Genomic DNA, 17,601 nt, shown 5'->3' on the forward strand with positions numbered 1-17,601 from the left:
AATTTATTCTTCAATTATTTCGACGTTGACATTGTCATATATTACTCACTTTCAAATTATTTATCTCACACTATGTATACTGTTTATGTCGTGAATTGTTTTTGGCGTTATTGATACTAAAAATATGCAACAATTGTTAACGTCGTTTAGACCCCCAGTATCAAAATCTTGTGTATGCCACTGCATGATGATAAAGGCAAAGGAACAATACATAGATAATAAATAGAGACAATGCATTAATAAATTTGATGCTAAAAATCTGAAGCAATGGCAGGCATGCGACGGAATGAAGTGAAGAAAGCAACGTCTACAGGTTTTCTCCGACATCTGCTACGATTATACCCTTCTCGAAATATTTTTTTGCTTAATTACAAGATATGAAATGTTTTCTCTAATACTCTGTATTCAATTCAAAGAATGGCTGAAGTGAAAAAGAAGGCATCGGGGGTGAGCAAACAACCGACGACTTCAACGTCGATTAAAGCCGTTTCTATCGCTAGACCAAAACAACCTTTTACGACGGAGTATCTGCCTAATGATTTAATTGGATAACCATTGTTGTCTTAGAATGCTTCGTTTTTTTAAAGACTGGCCTCTATTTCATTTCTCATAATTCTCTATATATTTGTTGAATTGGAAAATTGTGTGAAGAAGTTGGGATCAGGCAAAAGAAGTGCTTCAAATAGATATAGTTATTGATTGAAAACATAGAACATTGGAATATCTATAGATGCTTTGTATAATCAACAATAAAATCGCAGACATACAAAAACACAAAATTAAAACTGAGACTTGGGTGGGGTGCGCCAGGCCATAGCAGCAGTGCAACACCAAGGCGACACTTGAGAGGCCCAGCAGCAAGCTGCCGTTACAGACTCTCCCCCTCAAAAAATAAATTTAATATCGTGTGAGTTAATGACTCACGTATCAGATATTAAACTGATAAGAACAGATACTACACTTGATCTTAGCCAAAAGGCCGAGAAAGGTATGCCTTTCCACTACCTCAACTCTTCTTTTATTTCCAACTCTCTTTCCACATATAGCTTCGAGCCAACGATGTGGGACAGGTTAATTTCAACAGCCAAGCCACTCCAAGAACAAACAACATAAATCTGCTTTTATGAGTGATTGTGCATTTCTATTAAAATCAGAACATATTAATCACCCCATGCTTATGTTAAAATCAAAATATTCTAATCTTGCTATAATCATTATTAGAATATCTCATTTATTAAGCATAAACTAATTATGTATATAAGTGCTGTAACTCGAATAATTTGTCATCGCCAAATAAATTAAAAACAATCAGCCCTCATGGCTTTTCTCTACTTGAAAATAAAAATAATGTTATTTCTTATTTTTAGATTCATACTTTATCAAAGTGATAAGGCTAATTTCATGCATAGTTCTAGGGGATAAATTCGAGGATTTACTGGGTCTAACACACGTTTTAAGCCAGGTGTGTAGAAGAATTTCGTCAGGCCCAGGAAAAGAAGAGGACAATCACATGTCCGAGGAAACTGGCGAAGAAGTGAGCATTATGGAGGAAAATTGCAAGACGGAGGAAATCTCGGAGCCGAAGGGTAGAATGGAGATTTCTACGAAGGTTCTAGAAGATTAAGTTTGCGTCTATATAAAGGAGGAAGCATGCATTCTGGAGGGACCTTCTCGGTGGAGGCCTCATTAACAGTCTGTGGCTCGAAGCTCACTTTTTCTTTTACACACTTGGGTTCTTTAGAGGGAAATTCTGGGTGTTTGCTTTCAATTTTCGCTTTCTCGTATTTCAGTTGGGTTGTAACACCGTCCTGTCGAGGGCGAAGAAATAAGTTCCATTTTATTTTCTCGTATTTTGTGGATTTCACCGAGCTTCTCTGTTCGGAGCTCGGCCCTCTGTTTTACTGAATATTTCTGTGTTTAATGCAAGTTTAATTTTCTGTCATGTCGTTGATGTTGATTTCTGATTCCATTTCTGTGATTATCTGACGTTTGAGTTAGTTTACTTGTGTTGGATGCGTTTCGCAATTGTTCACTGAATCTGTGCAGAGTAATGGCTGGATCGGGTTGATCAGAGTTTGTTGCTGGTTGAATCGGAGGTTTGAATTTGGTGTTGTAGCTGAGTTGAGTGGAATCGTTTAAATTCAGAGTTGATCGGTTTAGATCTATTAGATCGGAAGTTATGGAGTTGATTGAGGTTGTTGTTTGGTTCGGATCGCTTGGATCCGGAGTGGATTAAGCATCCGACGTGAATCCGAGCAGAGTTGGTTTAAATTTATGCCTAGCCTTCGTGTTTTCATTTCATTTCGTCTAGTATATGTAGATCATTGTTATTTCCGGTTTGTTGCAAGTTTCCGACGACCCAATTTTATATTCTGTTCGAATCTAGGTACGTGCTCTGTTTTCTTCATTTTCGCTTGTGATTCAGTTAAAAAAATGTACGTCGTTGTTAGTTAGAGTTTCAGTTTGTTATTTGCAGCCTTTTTGCCGTACTTGCTAATTCTGGAATTATAGTCCCCACTGTTATATGCCTTCTGTCTAGTTCTATTAGGTAGCCGTTACACAGTCGAGGAAGGGAATTTAATATCACGTAGTCTAGATGATGTTTGATATCAGCATGTTTACAGTTTCCTAGGTCTAGTATTTACATTTCTTGCCTAGGTCTAGTAGTAGTTATACCTCAACCCAGTTTGCGTGGCAGCAGCCGCCTTTGTCAAGAGTCTCTAAACGCTTTCTTACGTGTCCATCTTCGTGGGATCGACCCCTGCTTCTCTATACTAATCTATAGTAATCGGGTTGAGGGATCTTTGAAGGGGAGTTTTGTGTGTACAACGACAGAGTATTCCGTGTTTCATTGAGTTCCTAGACCAAGTGATCTAGTGGATTCATAGGACCTGGTATCTCGACCTAGCATAACACATCGCATGTTCACAACACGAACACCCATATAAAAAAATACAAAAAAAACTCCTACCTCCACAAAGCCAAGCACAAGACATTTTATTCACATCACTTCAATGATTTTGTGATGACATACGTTACTCCGAAGCCTGTTTAGATAACCTTTCCCTTCTGCTTGACTCCAAAAATACCTATGACCTTCATATTATTTACATTTCTGTCCGAATGTCGAAAAACGAGGTTTTTCGAGTCTTGCAAAATTTTTCCTAGAATCATGGAAAAGATATAATCTTGTTATCGCCACATGAAACATGTCGCGATTTTCTTTCCATGGTGCTTCACAATCTTAACATGTCGGTACCTACCGACGACAATGTTCCATTAGCACGAACTAGAACCAACTTTAGAACATGGCTGAGTGCTACAATAGCCGACCTGCAGACATGCTTAGATGCCTTTGAGCGGACACCAGATGCGATAAGGAAGCCGATAGCCGCTAATCTGGAGAGATAAACTCAGCTTGTTAGCACTACTCTAGGCATCATAACAAAGATTGGTGTTTACATGAACTTTCATGAAAAACCATTGGCTCAAATATATTTAAACGACACACGGACATTGCAGAACACAAAGCAGGGGATGCAGCCTGATGCTGTCGTGGCAGCAGATGGCTCGGGCAACTACCTGACCATAAATGAGGCGATCAACACTGCGCCCTCAAGGAGTAATGAGAGATTTGTTATTTAGGTGAAGGAAGGGATTTACCTTGAAAATGTGTTGGTTGGAATGAACAAGTGGAACATCTTAATGTACGGTGATGGCACGGACAAGACCATTGTTTCCGCCAGTCTCACCAATGCCACGGGATCAACGATCATGCTATCTGCTACCTTTGGTAAGTACTCTCTCCATCCACCATTACTTGACTCGGATTTTAAGAAATGTAATCCAAAGTAGATGTAAAAAGTTGTGAGGTGGGTCCTACTTTTATATATTAGTTTTATGATAAAATGTAAGTGAAATAAAGTTAGTGGGAGCGTTGAGGTCTATTACCAAAAATAGTAAAATATAAATTGGACAATTAATCATGGACAAACGAATAAGGCAAATCGAATATGCTTTCACTTCGCCTTACATCTTGATGTACGGTGCAGCTGTACAAGGTTTTGGTTTCATTGCCATGGACATGGGGTTCGAGAACACAACTGGTCCGGAAAAGGATCAAGTCGTGGCATTGTTTTCAGCATCCGATAGATCTGTATTCTACCGATACATGGTGGACGGATACCAAGACACTCTGTTCGCGCGCTCCCATCGCCAGTTCTACCGAGAGTGCGACATATACGGAACAATGGACTTCATATTCGGAGACGCAGCTATTGTCATCCAAAACAACAACATATACCTCAAGAGAGGGATCTCCAACACCAACATCATAACTGCGCAGGGAAAACAAACCCCTCGGTCTATATCAGGCATATCCATACACAACTATTCGTCTTAGCTGCTGAGAATCTTGACGGCGTGGAGACATTCTTGGGGCGGCCTTGGCACAACTACTCCACCGTCGTGATAATGGAGAGCCAACTAGGAATCTTCATCGATCTCGGGGGATGGCGAGCATGGGGAGGAAGCGATCCTCGTCTAGGTGTTCCTGATACTATACTGTATGTCGAGTACAATATTGCTGGCCTGGGTGCTGTGACTATAAAGAGAGTTCACTGGAAAGGGCTTAAAGTTGAAAACAGTCTGGAGTATGCAAGAAGCTACACGGTTGGATCCTTCCTTGGCGGAGACGATTGGCTTCCATCAACAGGTGTTGTTTCGAGGCAGATTTGTACTCCTTTCATCCCAATAATGAGGCGTATTCCTTTCTAAGATGTTGTGCCTTAAGCGTGACATTTTCTTTTTTGGCAATAATTAACTCCATCTTTTTTTTAATCTATCCTTTTATCTTTTATAGTTTATTTTCTCCCTTGTTTTATTCTACTTTTTATTCTTTTAGTATAATTTAATTCACTAAACACCACTATATAAATTCATCTATCAAAATAGAAATATCTCACTTAGGCTGAGATAGATGTAGTAATATACAACTACTCAACTTCAATAGTTAATTATAGGGCAAATTGCCAAAAAAATCAAGAAGTTTAGTCAAATTTTGGTCAATCCTGCAACTTTAATAAATGACCAATTATATCATAACTTTGATATTTTTCTTAATTGGTCCATGACGAAATTTTTTAGCGTACATGTCTAAATTCATTGAAGTAACGTGTACATGTGTAAAAATTAAAAGCGTGACTAACTAAGTATATTAAATGATGTCATTTAAGTAGTTGAACAGTTTGTCCACGTAGTATTTCTCGTTTGCCACATCATATGTACTTTCTCTCAAACATGAGATTATGGGACACTTGTGAAAAATGTCAAAGTTCAGATATAGTCAATCATTATTTAAAATTATGGAATCACACAGAATTCGACCAAAGTGATTATTTTTCTGGAACGAATGTTGTTCTTTGCAAATTAAAAAAGAATTTTTGAATTGAGTGCCAAATGTGAAGGTAAATACAAAACCACTAGCAAAATTTGTGAGAGTCATAAAAATGAAGTGCAAGAAAAATGAAATAATTGATATTCAACGTCGAAAATATACGAATAAAATGTTGGAGAGATGTAGTAAAATGTCGTACTAAAGGAAATTAAAGACCACATATTTCATACTTACTGGATAGGGGTCATTGGTTGATCTAGCCTAGGTTGGAAACCTTTGTTGCGTTAAGCGGAGTGCATGTCTAAGATCTGCCCAAGTGGTTCAAGCATATGTCATGATTTGTGATAGAGAAGGTCATGCGCAGCCCTTACCTATTCAAGTAAAAATTAATTCAGTCTTATTTTTTACTAAAGTTGGTATTTCTTAGTTGATTTAAAAAATATTCTACAAAGAAGGAAATTAGAGAACTTTGAAACTCTTTAATGATGATACTTTGATGTATCAAAGACAAGAGTTATACGTTAAAAGAAAATAATAGAGGAAAACAACAGTAATTTTGAGTCATTTTGCTAGAATATCATAAACTATATATGTGATAATGTGTGTCGTCGATTCATCATGACTTTCTTTAATCATTAGTTATTAGAGCATTAACATCGCAACAGTCACGAACTATTTATGTGGTTGTACTGCTAAGTGAGGAAGGGGGTGCCATTGCACCTTTGTGTTAAACTATTTGATTACGTTTGACACTAAATCAACATTACTTTGATTCCTTAGTAAGGTCATCATTAACGTGACCATAAATGGGACCAGACAATGTGGATTGTTGGTGTTGTTTGGTCCTGCCATGTTGCAAGACTAGGTACGGGACTGGGGTCGGGTATGGATGGCGGTGTGGTGCATCCAATGACTCTGGACTGCATTGGAAGGGGTAAAGTGTGGGTATAATTCTAATTTTTGTCTTTAAATATATTTATAATTCACGTTTACTTTCATTCCAAATCATTCTCAATTCACTTCTTTCAACAATATCAATTTCAATCTTGACCCAGATATGCAAGCAAGTTCGATTAAATATTTACTTTCTTATTTGGAAAAGAGAAACTAACTATACATCAATAAATTGAATTACCACTCGATGATTTTTACAAGCTTGATTATTGTAGTACTAGCAACAAAGCTATCTAGCATATTAACTTGACAAAATTATGTGCACTAAACAAATTGTTTGACTAGAAGTATTAATTTAACAAGCACCATTGGTCTAGTGGTAGAATAGTACCCTGCCACGGTACAGACCCGGGTTCGATTCCCGGCTGGTGCATATAATATGTTTGTTGCAGTGTTGTGCAAACTGCCATGTACATTGCTAGCAGCAATTTTTTTACATCATCATATTTATGAATTTTTAAATTTTGAGTTATGTAGTGACATTTTACAAGTAACGAAAATTGAAAAAAAAATATATCAAATTTGAGAATATTTTATTTTGCTAAGATAAGTATAGTATTTGTTCTTATTGGTTTAATATCTAATATCGATTGATATGATATTAATTTTTGAGCAGGAATGACCATCATTATTCATATGATATTAAATTTATTTTAAATTCATATAATATAAATTTTAATTTTTGAGCAGGAATGACCACCATGGAAACTTATCGTTTGGCCTCTCGAGTGTCACGTAGGCGTCATGACCCGGCGCAACCCACCCAAATTATAGTTTGGCTTTGGGATTGTAGTTTGGCTTTAATGTCTAAAACTCCTCTTGTAAATAACTAAATATGTTTTCACATTCTGTTATATACAAACAAGCACACTAAAACATAGGCAAGCTTTATAATTTTATTGGCTTATCAAAATGTGCTATTTCTAAAGTTACGGATACTCATTTTTGAGACACGATTTGCTTATACAGATGGGATGCAGTTGATCCTATTAATGGTAATTTCAAATTTCATATTACACAAAAAAAATGTAAAGGTCAAATGATTTTTGAAGCTCATGAATAAATATTCTTGTAAAGGCCACACAGAATACGCCGGTATTACCTATGCTCGAACAATTGTTGAACCAAGTAAGACATGGGAACCATGTTCATCCGAGCACCAGGAACCATGAACTGGAGCGCCAACGCCATATGCCAAGTGTGGTGGTGGTGGGAGATATACTGGTGGCAGTGGTGGGAGATTCACTGCTGTGCCGACTGTTGAAACAAGAGGCCTGCCGATTGGTTGTCCCAACAACTCCTGTGGCAAAAACATGAACATGAGATTGAGGAAATGATCTGTTAGGGGTTTCCAGATGAGCCTCCTTCGGCCAAACCATTTGTTTGGCCTGTGATCAGAACTGAAACATCACCATTACCATTGTTAACATTGGTGATGTCATGGATGCTTGATCACATCCTCTGTTTGTTCATGGAGTGAGTATGACTGGAAATTTGTAGAGGCGTCCTCGTCCCCACAAAATTACGGGAAATGGTTTTCCAGTCACCTTTACCGCATTTGTCCATCCCCATAAGAAACAACCTGTTTTTGGAGCACCGAGTGTGTCATAAAGATGATGAACACCAAGCAATCGCCTTACATCGCTCCCGCTTAGAATACTTGCGTCTGTGACTGGAGTGACCGTTTGAATTTCCAAAATTGGTGCCCTTCTTGGTAGTTGCTTCCTCACCAGTCGAACCATATGACCAAGAATTATAACATGGAATCTCTACATAGATTGCTTTTATATCATTGACTAGAAGTTCATAGTGGTGTTTAACCTCTTCCACAGATTTACCAGGCACCTCTGTCCGAACAGTCCTCGCCATACGAAGCTATTGCATTCTCAAATTGGACTCCACACGGAGCCACTTGATTCCTCAGCCGACATCTTGTCCAAATTCAAATCCAAAACCGCTAACCACAACAAATCCCTGAAATAAAGCCCACAGGCTTTGTTCTGAATCCAAATATTTCAGATCTGAATTCTTTTGTTAGGCCTCAAACAACAACCGCAATGGATGCCTTCAAGAACCACATGCTGAACAAGTCGAATACACCCCTAAATTAATAAAGGAGATTGGTTAGACCATGAGAAAACATCTCCCAACGTTATCAACTTATAGTTTTCGAGAAGATGGACATATATAATTGAAGTGAAGCCAATAAGAGTATGATTAATAGGAAGAGTGAAAAGGACCAATATCAAACAAAGAAGAAAGCGGCATAAGAGCATCCGCAATGGCGGACTTCGCCGCGGAATTCCCACGGATGTGCCGGAATTCCGTGGCAGACGTCCGCCATTAGGCACGAATGGCACGGATACGGAATTGAGCTGAGGACGTCGCAGGTCCGCGGCCTTCTGCGGAATTCCTCAGGGACGTCCGCCATTGCGTCGACTCCCGTGGAATTCCGATTTTTTTTTTGCCGACATGCGCCAAAAACAAGTCCACGTTCGACTCTAGAACGATATTATTGAAGAAGTGTGGCAGCGTAGGGGTCGTCATTGATGTAGTTTGTAATTATTGAAATGTATTTTTTTATTTGGTGAAATGCACTTTTCTTTTTTTAATGGATTTTTTTCCCAATTCGCGTCGAAATTTTAATTCCATAAATTATTTACTTCCGGAAAGTGGTTAATTTATGAATTTGTGAAAATTTTTTAATGTGAGAATTCCGTCGGGAATTCGGCAGGGGAATTTCGCCACTGTGCAGTGGGAAGTCCATATAACGTGGCAGAGCAGTGGGAAGTCCTTATAACGTGGCAGTGGGAATTCCGCGAGAAATCCCGCCGGGACATCCGCACCACTGCGGATGCCCTCAGTCCAAAATGGATAATAACATGACTTATTGGTTTCAGCAATTTCCAGTTTAACAAATACTTGCATAAATCACAGAAAACAAGCAAAACTGTTTATATATATGGGAGATACGAATCTATAGATTTATATGTATCATATATTGTAGATCTATAATCCCCATAAATATCTCAGATTCTCAGGAGATATTCTTTACCAATAAATTAAAATATAATTTTAACTAATTAAATTAAAACAGATAACATAAATAAAATTGGGGTGTGAATAATTAAAAAAGAAAATTCGAATATATTGATTTTATTGGATTCGACCGATGATCCATCCACATCCAATTGTTCATACCAATCAAACTATATAAATTATAAACCCATCGAATTTTTTTCCCGCGTTTTCCATCTACATTAGATCTACCCTTTCCCCACTCCACTCTCTGTAAATAGATGCGACGCAATTGGTACATGCCATTGTGAAGCTTCTTCCTCTAATTCGGCGATCAAAATGAGCAAAGTTTCTTTGATCGTCTACATCACAGTCGCCGTCGTCGTCCTGCTCCTCATCTCGCGCTCCTCCAACAACAAATCCCACCGCCACCGCCACCGCCGCCTCAAGGTCCGCTCCAACTTCACCTTCACAGCCCCCGCCGCCGCCGCATTCGACCCCGTCGTCGCCGAAATCGAGCGCAAGCGCGAGGACAGGCAGTGGGAGCACCAGTACATCCATGCTCACCACCCTAACTCGACCTCCGCCGACTCGGCCGAGCCGGAGTGGGAGGATTTCATGAACGCCGAGGATTACCTCAACGACGAGGCGAAGTTCAATGTCACTAGCAGGTTGGTGCTCCTTTTCCCCAGCATTGATCTCGATCCGCCCGATGGCTACGTCAGTGCGACCGAGTTGACTCAGTGGAACTTGAAGCAGAGCCAGAAGGAGGTGCTGCATAGGACCCAGAGGGAGATGGAGGTTCACGACAAGAATAAAGATGGATTCGTCACTCTAGCTGAGTATGAGCCGCCCACCTGGGTTGTAAATTCAGGTCAATTTTGATTGAAAGTTTCTGTCTTTGTTGTTTCCAAGCATTCGGAGTTGAATTTGGTATTGGTATCTTTTTAGCGCTTTTGGCGCACTCATCTTATATTTTGCTTGAATGTTGAGAATATGATGGCTGAGATTTTAAATGCAATAGCAACTCCACCATTGAACTCAAGCTAAAGTTATACCTGACTGCTAGTTTTTTGGTTGTTTGAAATTTAGCTTGTCTACAGTTAGTCTATTTCGTGATGTTTTGTGTGTTTACTATGTTCTTTTTTGATCAAGATTTGGTGATGATATTGACAAAGCATTTAGTCTAATAACAACTAGTTAGGGTAACAACTGTAGGGGCATGTTGGGTTTCTATGAAATTAGATTTGGACCAGGACCAGAGTACTGAGCTTTGTCACTTTCAAAACATAGCAATTGATTGGTAATGTTTGATTTTTTGCATAATCCAGACAATAACACATTTGGATATGATATGGGCTGGTGGAAAGAGGATCATTTTAATGCATCAGATGCAGATGGAGATGGCGAGTTGAATATCACTGAGTTCAATGAGTAAGTTTCTGACCAGCTCGGGAGCTTAATATTCAGTGGGAGATTAATATGTATTCTTCTTCTGGGATTTGTTTCGGTTGGTGTTCTTTGTCAGCTACTCAGCCTAACTCATTTTCCTTTTTGGTTGTAGTTTTCTGCATCCATCTGATACAACCAATCCCAAATTGCTTGAGTGGTTGTGCAAGGAAGAAATAAGGTACTCTGCCTGAACCATAATTTACCTTCCATACGCCATGATTTGTGCTTTTTGCCCAATGAGTTGACTATGACATTTGATTGGTTGGTGAATGAACTTGCTCTGACTCTATAAGTAACTTTGAAATTGTGGGTTACTGTTGTAATACCATCTTTGGAATGACATGATCATAATTGAACTGTACATAGGACAAGCTACAAACCTCTCAACTATTATGATTTAAGCATAAATGTATTAACATAAAAAGATGTACCATTTGAATCCTACTGTGCATTTCTCAGCCTTTGTTGTCTTTGGAATGACTTGCTTCTATTGATTATTGCAGAAGATCTCTCATTCTTTGTCTGAAAAGTTGTTGTGACATGCATCACATACATTTTATATTTCACCAATTTAATACTCCCTCCGTCCCACATAATTTGGGACACTTTGACCGGGCACGGGTTTTAAGAAATGTAATGAAAAATGAGTTGAAAAAGTTAGTGGAATGTGGGTCCTACTTTTATATATTAGTTTTATAATTAAATGTGAGTAGGAATGAGTTAGTAGAATGTGGGGTCCACTACCAAAAATGGTAAAAGTGAAATGAGTCAAATTATGTGGGACGGCTCAAAATGGAAAACTGGGTCAAATTATGTGGGACGGAGGGAGTAGTTAATTAGTTACTTGTTGTCTGAAGTTGTATTGGTTTTAACTATAAAATATTTGATGTATGCTGAAATATCACAACTAGATTAAAGTCATCAGTTAAATTGTAATGAAGCTTGACTAGGAAGTGTCTCACTAGTGCAGGCTTAAGTTGAAATACACAACGTCTTCAATCCTGATCTTGCTTATTGAGATAACAATAATAAGAAGACAAATGATTAAAATAGTTGTTTAGAAATAACACTACTTGTTGAAATACACTCATTTTGAGTTCGTGGATACATACTGATTCTTATTCATGTCAGGTTTCAATAATTAAACAGTTATATACAAATGCACCCACACACTCTATTTGTGAGAACATTCTTGAATTATGATGATTTGCTCTGGGCCGAGTCCCGGAGAGAATATTTTGACGCCTTGCTTTGCTGCTTCCTGGCTGCTATTTTTTTTTATCTCTTTGGGTTTGTCCTGGCCTGCTTGCCTAATCATTGACAAGTTTCAAATACAATTCTGCTTAATATCGAATAGGCAAAATCAGAACAGTCCTTAATATTGATGTTATTCTGTTTTTCTTTCTACCCTTAATGAAGGGTTTGTGATAGAAATGCCTTTGCAAATTATTAAATTTTAAGCATAAAATTATGTTCACCTTTGGTCTTAGTTAATTATATTAACTTTGAATATGTGAAGTTAAGCCAGAAGAGTTTTATCTTTATAATCTAAGATGATTACATTATTTGAGTATGCTTAAAAAGCAATCACAGGATCTCCTTAGAGAGGATATTGGCACTATCGTTTCTGACTCATGAGTGGATCTTTTGACGCAAAATAAAATCCACAGGGCTAGAGGGAACACATTGCAGGAAATCTTTATCATTTTACATCCAATTTACTGGATAATGACTATTTCTAGAAAGTTATTTCAGCAGTTTCTTTGTCCAAAAACCGATTTCAGAATATTTGATGACCCAACCATTTATTTTTTACAGTGCAGAGACCGAGTTCAAAATATTTGATGAACTATCCATTTATTTCTTATAGTGCAATTTGTAGATTCTTGTCTTGAATTTTCAATATTAGATCAGTATGGTTTTAGCAAATGGTCTCATTAGCTTGCTTTTGGATAAGTTCTGTAGATAAGTGTGAGGTATCTTATTGGTATAGTTTTGGTTAGGTCTCACTCACTTGATTCATTACAAATAAATACAATTTGTTTAGTATCTCACATATCTGGTTGGGTGTGAAGTTAATGCAGTAAGGAGCTGGTCATTCAACATTGTGTTGTGGGCAAATAAAAAGTCTTAGATTTGATTATTGATGACTTTTCTTTAAAAAGTACTGTGTGCAACCAAGCAATTAGCATGCTGTTCAGAAGGCATGCTGATAATAATAAACTACTAAGTGGAGACCTCTTGTGCAACTTTAGATGTTTATTTCAATTAGTTGCGTTTAGAAATTTATGAGAAAAGATTGCAGGTTAGTCAAGATGCTTTATGGTGTGTTTGGGTATCTGGACCTCAAGTTTCTCTATATTTGTATGGGAGATAGAGAATGGATCACTACTAAGCATGGCAAAAATGTGACTATTTGGTTCATATTTTGCATCTGTACCTTTATGCTTCAGCTTTTTTTATGATGTATAGTGAGTTTTTCTTGTGGTGGTAGAAGGGCAAGAGACGTCCAACTACATATTTTATGTTTAAATATCAGCATCATTAATACTCCTATAAGTTATGAATTTCTTTCATTTTCATGTACAAAGTTAAATGCAGTAAAAGATTTTCTCTGGTTAGATAGCCAATAATTTCTATTTTTTGTGAAGCAGGCTTTATATGTTTTTCCATTTTCTGTATGATTTAATTGAAGGTGATACATAGCTAATTTCCTCATTTCCATCTACTCACCTAAGGGAAAGAGATACCGACAAAGATGGGAAGATTAGCTTTAAAGAATTCTACCATGGAATTTATGACTTGATTAGATCACATGATGAAGGGGTTCATGATTTGTCACATGAACCTGCTGAGGAGGCCCCAGCAAAATTATTGTTCAGTCAGCTAGACAAAAATGGTGATGGGTAATCTACTGATACATCTAGTCCTGAATCGATTGGATGGTTGATTGATCATCCGGGACAAATATTTTTTTAAATTGTGAAATGACTAGAAATTCGTGTTGCAGTTTTTTGTCACATGAAGAATTGCTACCGGTTATTCAAAAAATACATCCCTCGGAGCTCTATTATGCTAAACAGCAGTCAGAGTACATCATGCAGCAGGTATGTTTTGCATTTATGTTCAATTTCTTTGTGGAGAAGTAATTTAGAACACATTGATAGTCATGCTCTTCGTTGCTCAGCACTTTGATGAGTTTCTGTGGGAAAGGGCCATAAAGAAATGGACTTGTCGCAATGTATACAATTGTTCAATGTGATTAGTTTATTACAACAAAAGCATTCTGCTTGCTTCCTCCTCTCTTGAATTTCAGATATGTATGGATCTTGTGTTTCACCGGCAGATAAATTCTTCAACTAGTGTTTTGAATGAATTAGTGGGCCCTTTTCAATATTAAAAAAAGTGACATAACTCAAGAGCAATAGAGTTAACTTCACGGTGGCTGATCAATCTTTTAAATGGCTTTCTTCTAGGTTAGCCCTCTTATTATGATGGTATTATATTTATAAAGGAATATGTGAAGAAAAATCCAGCCTTCCAGCCTATTCCTAGTTTTTTTCATTGGATGGTCTTTGATTTGGAAGTACTAGTAAGAAGTAAAGATTAGAAATAATATGTAATAATTATCGTGGTTTATTTTTAACGTTTAAGATCTAATGTTATTGTGTGCTTCTTAAAAAGTCACTGCTTTGATGTCTATATGTAAGAACCAGTTGTACAGCTGAGTTACATGTCATCTTATATTTCAGAACATTTTTTCATTCATTCTATACTGCCATTTGGTCCTTTCTTCTTTTTTACTTACCAATTCCTCTGTGCTTTTTCTCCAAAAATAATTTCACCCTCTCTCCATTGGCATTAACATACCTTACAGAACCTCTAACTTGAGCCTTCCCTGAAAGACTAGCTACCTATTCAGACACCACTGAAGTTTGAGTCGTAATTTTGCAGGCTGATACAGATAACGATGGGCGTCTGAGCTTGCTAGAGATGGTTGAGAACCCATATGTTTTCTATAGTGCTGTATTTGATGAAGATGAAGACGAAGACGAAGATTATGATTACCATGATGAATTCCGCTAGAACCACCCACGGTTGGGTGGCAGCCAAGGTTGTGGTTTCACTCAGAAATACAGTATGCTTCTTTAATCCTTTCACCTCAAACAATTGGTGCAGTTCTGCTGGTAGTGACACTCTAAAATTTTGTTCCTCAAACTTATACTTTAACACCCCCTCCCCCCTCCAAAAAAGGTGTAGGTTATTTGTAACCATGATTTCTCATAATTTACTTGTAGTTTTATAGGGGATTGATATATTAATCAGTGAATTATTGGCAAACATCATTTTTTGAAATACTAATTTATCATCTATTATCCGGCGGTTCGGTTGCTATAATTATTTGTGATCAAACACCATTATTAATTATTTGTGATTGTTGCTATAATTATTTGTAATCAAACACCATTATTAATTATTTGTGATTAAAGGTCGTGGTTAATCTCATCTATCTCTTGTTAGATTGCATTTATTTCAAAAGCTTTGTTTATGACAATGTATCTTGATCCTTCTTCATAATGTTTGTATCTTATGATTAAATGACTAGTTTAATCATCTACAAAATCTATCGTGATGTATACTCCCTCCATCCCACCATAAAATTCATGTTTTGCTCCGTCCCACAATAAGAGTCATATTTCTGCAGTTTTGATCCTGAAATATACCTAGGAAATTATCGATTTTTCTGATAAACCAACCAAAAAGGAAATGCAACGATTTACTGATAAACCAAAAACAGTCATCCAACCGTCTCTCTTTCCCTCTCAAAACAAGCAACCAAATGATATCACTAAACCCGCCAAGGCTGTGCAGCAGAATTTTCTCTTCGTTACACATGTTCATCTCGATCACATTGTACACGACTTCTTCTTCAGTGACTATTCGTTTTTTGAAGTATATCAGCTGGTGTTTGTTTTGTCAGATGTGAATTATGTGAGTATTAAATAGCTTCTTCTCTTATTTTTCAGTTATCCTCTTTTTGGCGATCATGTAATGGTCAAGAATGATATGTAGAAATATTTCACAAGGTTGAAGATTGATTACTAATATTCTTGTGAAGAAGTGCAAGTCATTGCCAGATCTTTGGAGATCTTTGTTAGGTTAATTTCTCGTAGGTTAATCTCGAGAGATTTTGTGTGTGTTTAATTTTATGCATGAATTAATTGTGCTATAGTTGTAGAAATACATTTATATGTATGAGAATGTAATCAAATGCAAACTCTAAATGTTATACAAACTCTAAACTATGATCTGAACCGTTAAAAAATGTCAACAGATTATAAAATAATAGCAACGGAAAATATAATACAGTGTCAACGGTTGATACCGTGTTGACACTATGTTGATATTGTATTGACATTGTATTGACATCAAAATCTTGAAATTTTACACTATGTTGATATTGTGTTAACGTTGTGTTGATATTGTGTTGAAAAGTTTGTAGTTTGTACAATATATGGGTTTGCATTTTATCACTACCATGTATGTATGTTCATAAATCTTAATTTATTTATTCGGATCCAATCTGAATAAAAATGAATTCGTCGTTGAATCTGTAAATAAACCTCAATGCCAAGAGCAACAACTAGAGAGAGGAGAGGGGGTTGGTTAAATTGAGCGGGAGTATTTGTTAGAATGGAAAGATTTCACCAAATCAATTAAGATAATTTGGGGAATCAATTTAGAATATTGATAACATAATTAACGTAAATTAGAAATATTCCTTGTATACCAATGTATCAACCTCTATAAGAGGAGTTTCTTGTACAATGAATAAAACAACAGTAAAGAAGTAATCTTCCCCATGTCCGTAATTCCCCTTGTATCGGTTAACATGGTACCAGAGCGGGATTTCTTCCTGTGACTCAGAGAAATCTCATCATCGTCTATACCTTTCCCGACCAATTGTAACCAAAACTTGTGAAAAACCAGTAAAAAGGTGTCATAATCCGATGAAACCAGACAAATCGTTACCGACAGAAAGGAGACCGAGGAGTTTGCAAGGATGTTTGCAAACTTCTTGCGCAACAGTTTTGCCACGTCAAACACAGCAGATCCAATCAACCAACAACATAACCCACCACAGGAGATCGTGGTAGACACCAAACCATTGTACATCGGCTACAAACTGAACAACGAGAACTACTCGTTGTGGGTCGTATTGATGGAGAGAGCCATCAGTGGCAGGGGAATGATCTCCCACCTCACCGGGCATCCTTCTCCTCCACCGAAGACAGATCCGGCCTTTGCACGGTGGCAACAGGCGGATCATTGTGTCTTCACGTGGTTGGTTCAAAACATTGAACCAAAGATCGTAAGCCGAATATCCAAACACGCAACAACCAGGGAAGTGTGGAAGAGCCTAGCCGTGACGTACTCCAGCGGCGGGACAGAATACAGGTCTATGACCTCCGCCGCCGAGCAACTACTCTGAAACAGAAAGGAGAAAAATTAGAGGAGATTTGGACACAATTACAGGAACTATGGCTAGCGATTGACCAAAAGTCACCAAATCCGATGAAGTATCAGGAGGATGTCGAGATCTACGACAAGCGTACACAAGAGAGGATAGAGTGTATCAATTACTCACTGCCCTAGACGACAAGTATGAAAATACAAAGAGGGAAATTTTCAAGATGGAACTGTTTCCCTCTCTCAATGAGGCGTACGCTGCGATAAGGAGGGAGGATGCACGGATGAGCGTCCTCCAACCGGCCTACAAC

The 17,601-nt window shown here is 37.6% G+C and overlaps 1 protein-coding gene, 1 non-coding gene and 1 pseudogene across 2 annotated transcripts; 1 reads left to right on the forward strand and 2 right to left on the reverse strand.

Moving 5' to 3' along the window:
* Positions 1–796: 796 nt before the first annotated feature.
* On the reverse strand, positions 797–992 carry LOC121759831. Its single transcript, XR_006041769.1, has one exon. It is a non-coding gene; the product is annotated as a U2 spliceosomal RNA (small nuclear RNA).
* A 6,455-nt stretch (positions 993–7,447) lies between these two features.
* On the reverse strand, positions 7,448–8,280 carry LOC121757486 (annotated as a pseudogene).
* A 1,330-nt stretch (positions 8,281–9,610) lies between these two features.
* On the forward strand, positions 9,611–15,217 carry LOC121757109 (calumenin-like). The gene is made up of 6 exons (XM_042152600.1): positions 9,611–10,241; positions 10,699–10,801; positions 10,932–10,997; positions 13,558–13,725; positions 13,830–13,926; positions 14,774–15,217. The coding sequence occupies exons 1-6, from the start codon at positions 9,707–9,709 to the stop codon at positions 14,903–14,905; spliced, it is 1,101 nt and encodes a 366-aa protein (XP_042008534.1). The 5' UTR covers positions 9,611–9,706; the 3' UTR covers positions 14,906–15,217.
* The last annotated feature ends 2,384 nt before the right edge of the window (positions 15,218–17,601 follow it).

Source organism: Salvia splendens, chromosome 12 (genome assembly GCF_004379255.2).
Source record: "Salvia splendens isolate huo1 chromosome 12, SspV2, whole genome shotgun sequence".
Classification (NCBI taxonomy): Eukaryota; Viridiplantae; Streptophyta; class Magnoliopsida; order Lamiales; family Lamiaceae; genus Salvia; species Salvia splendens.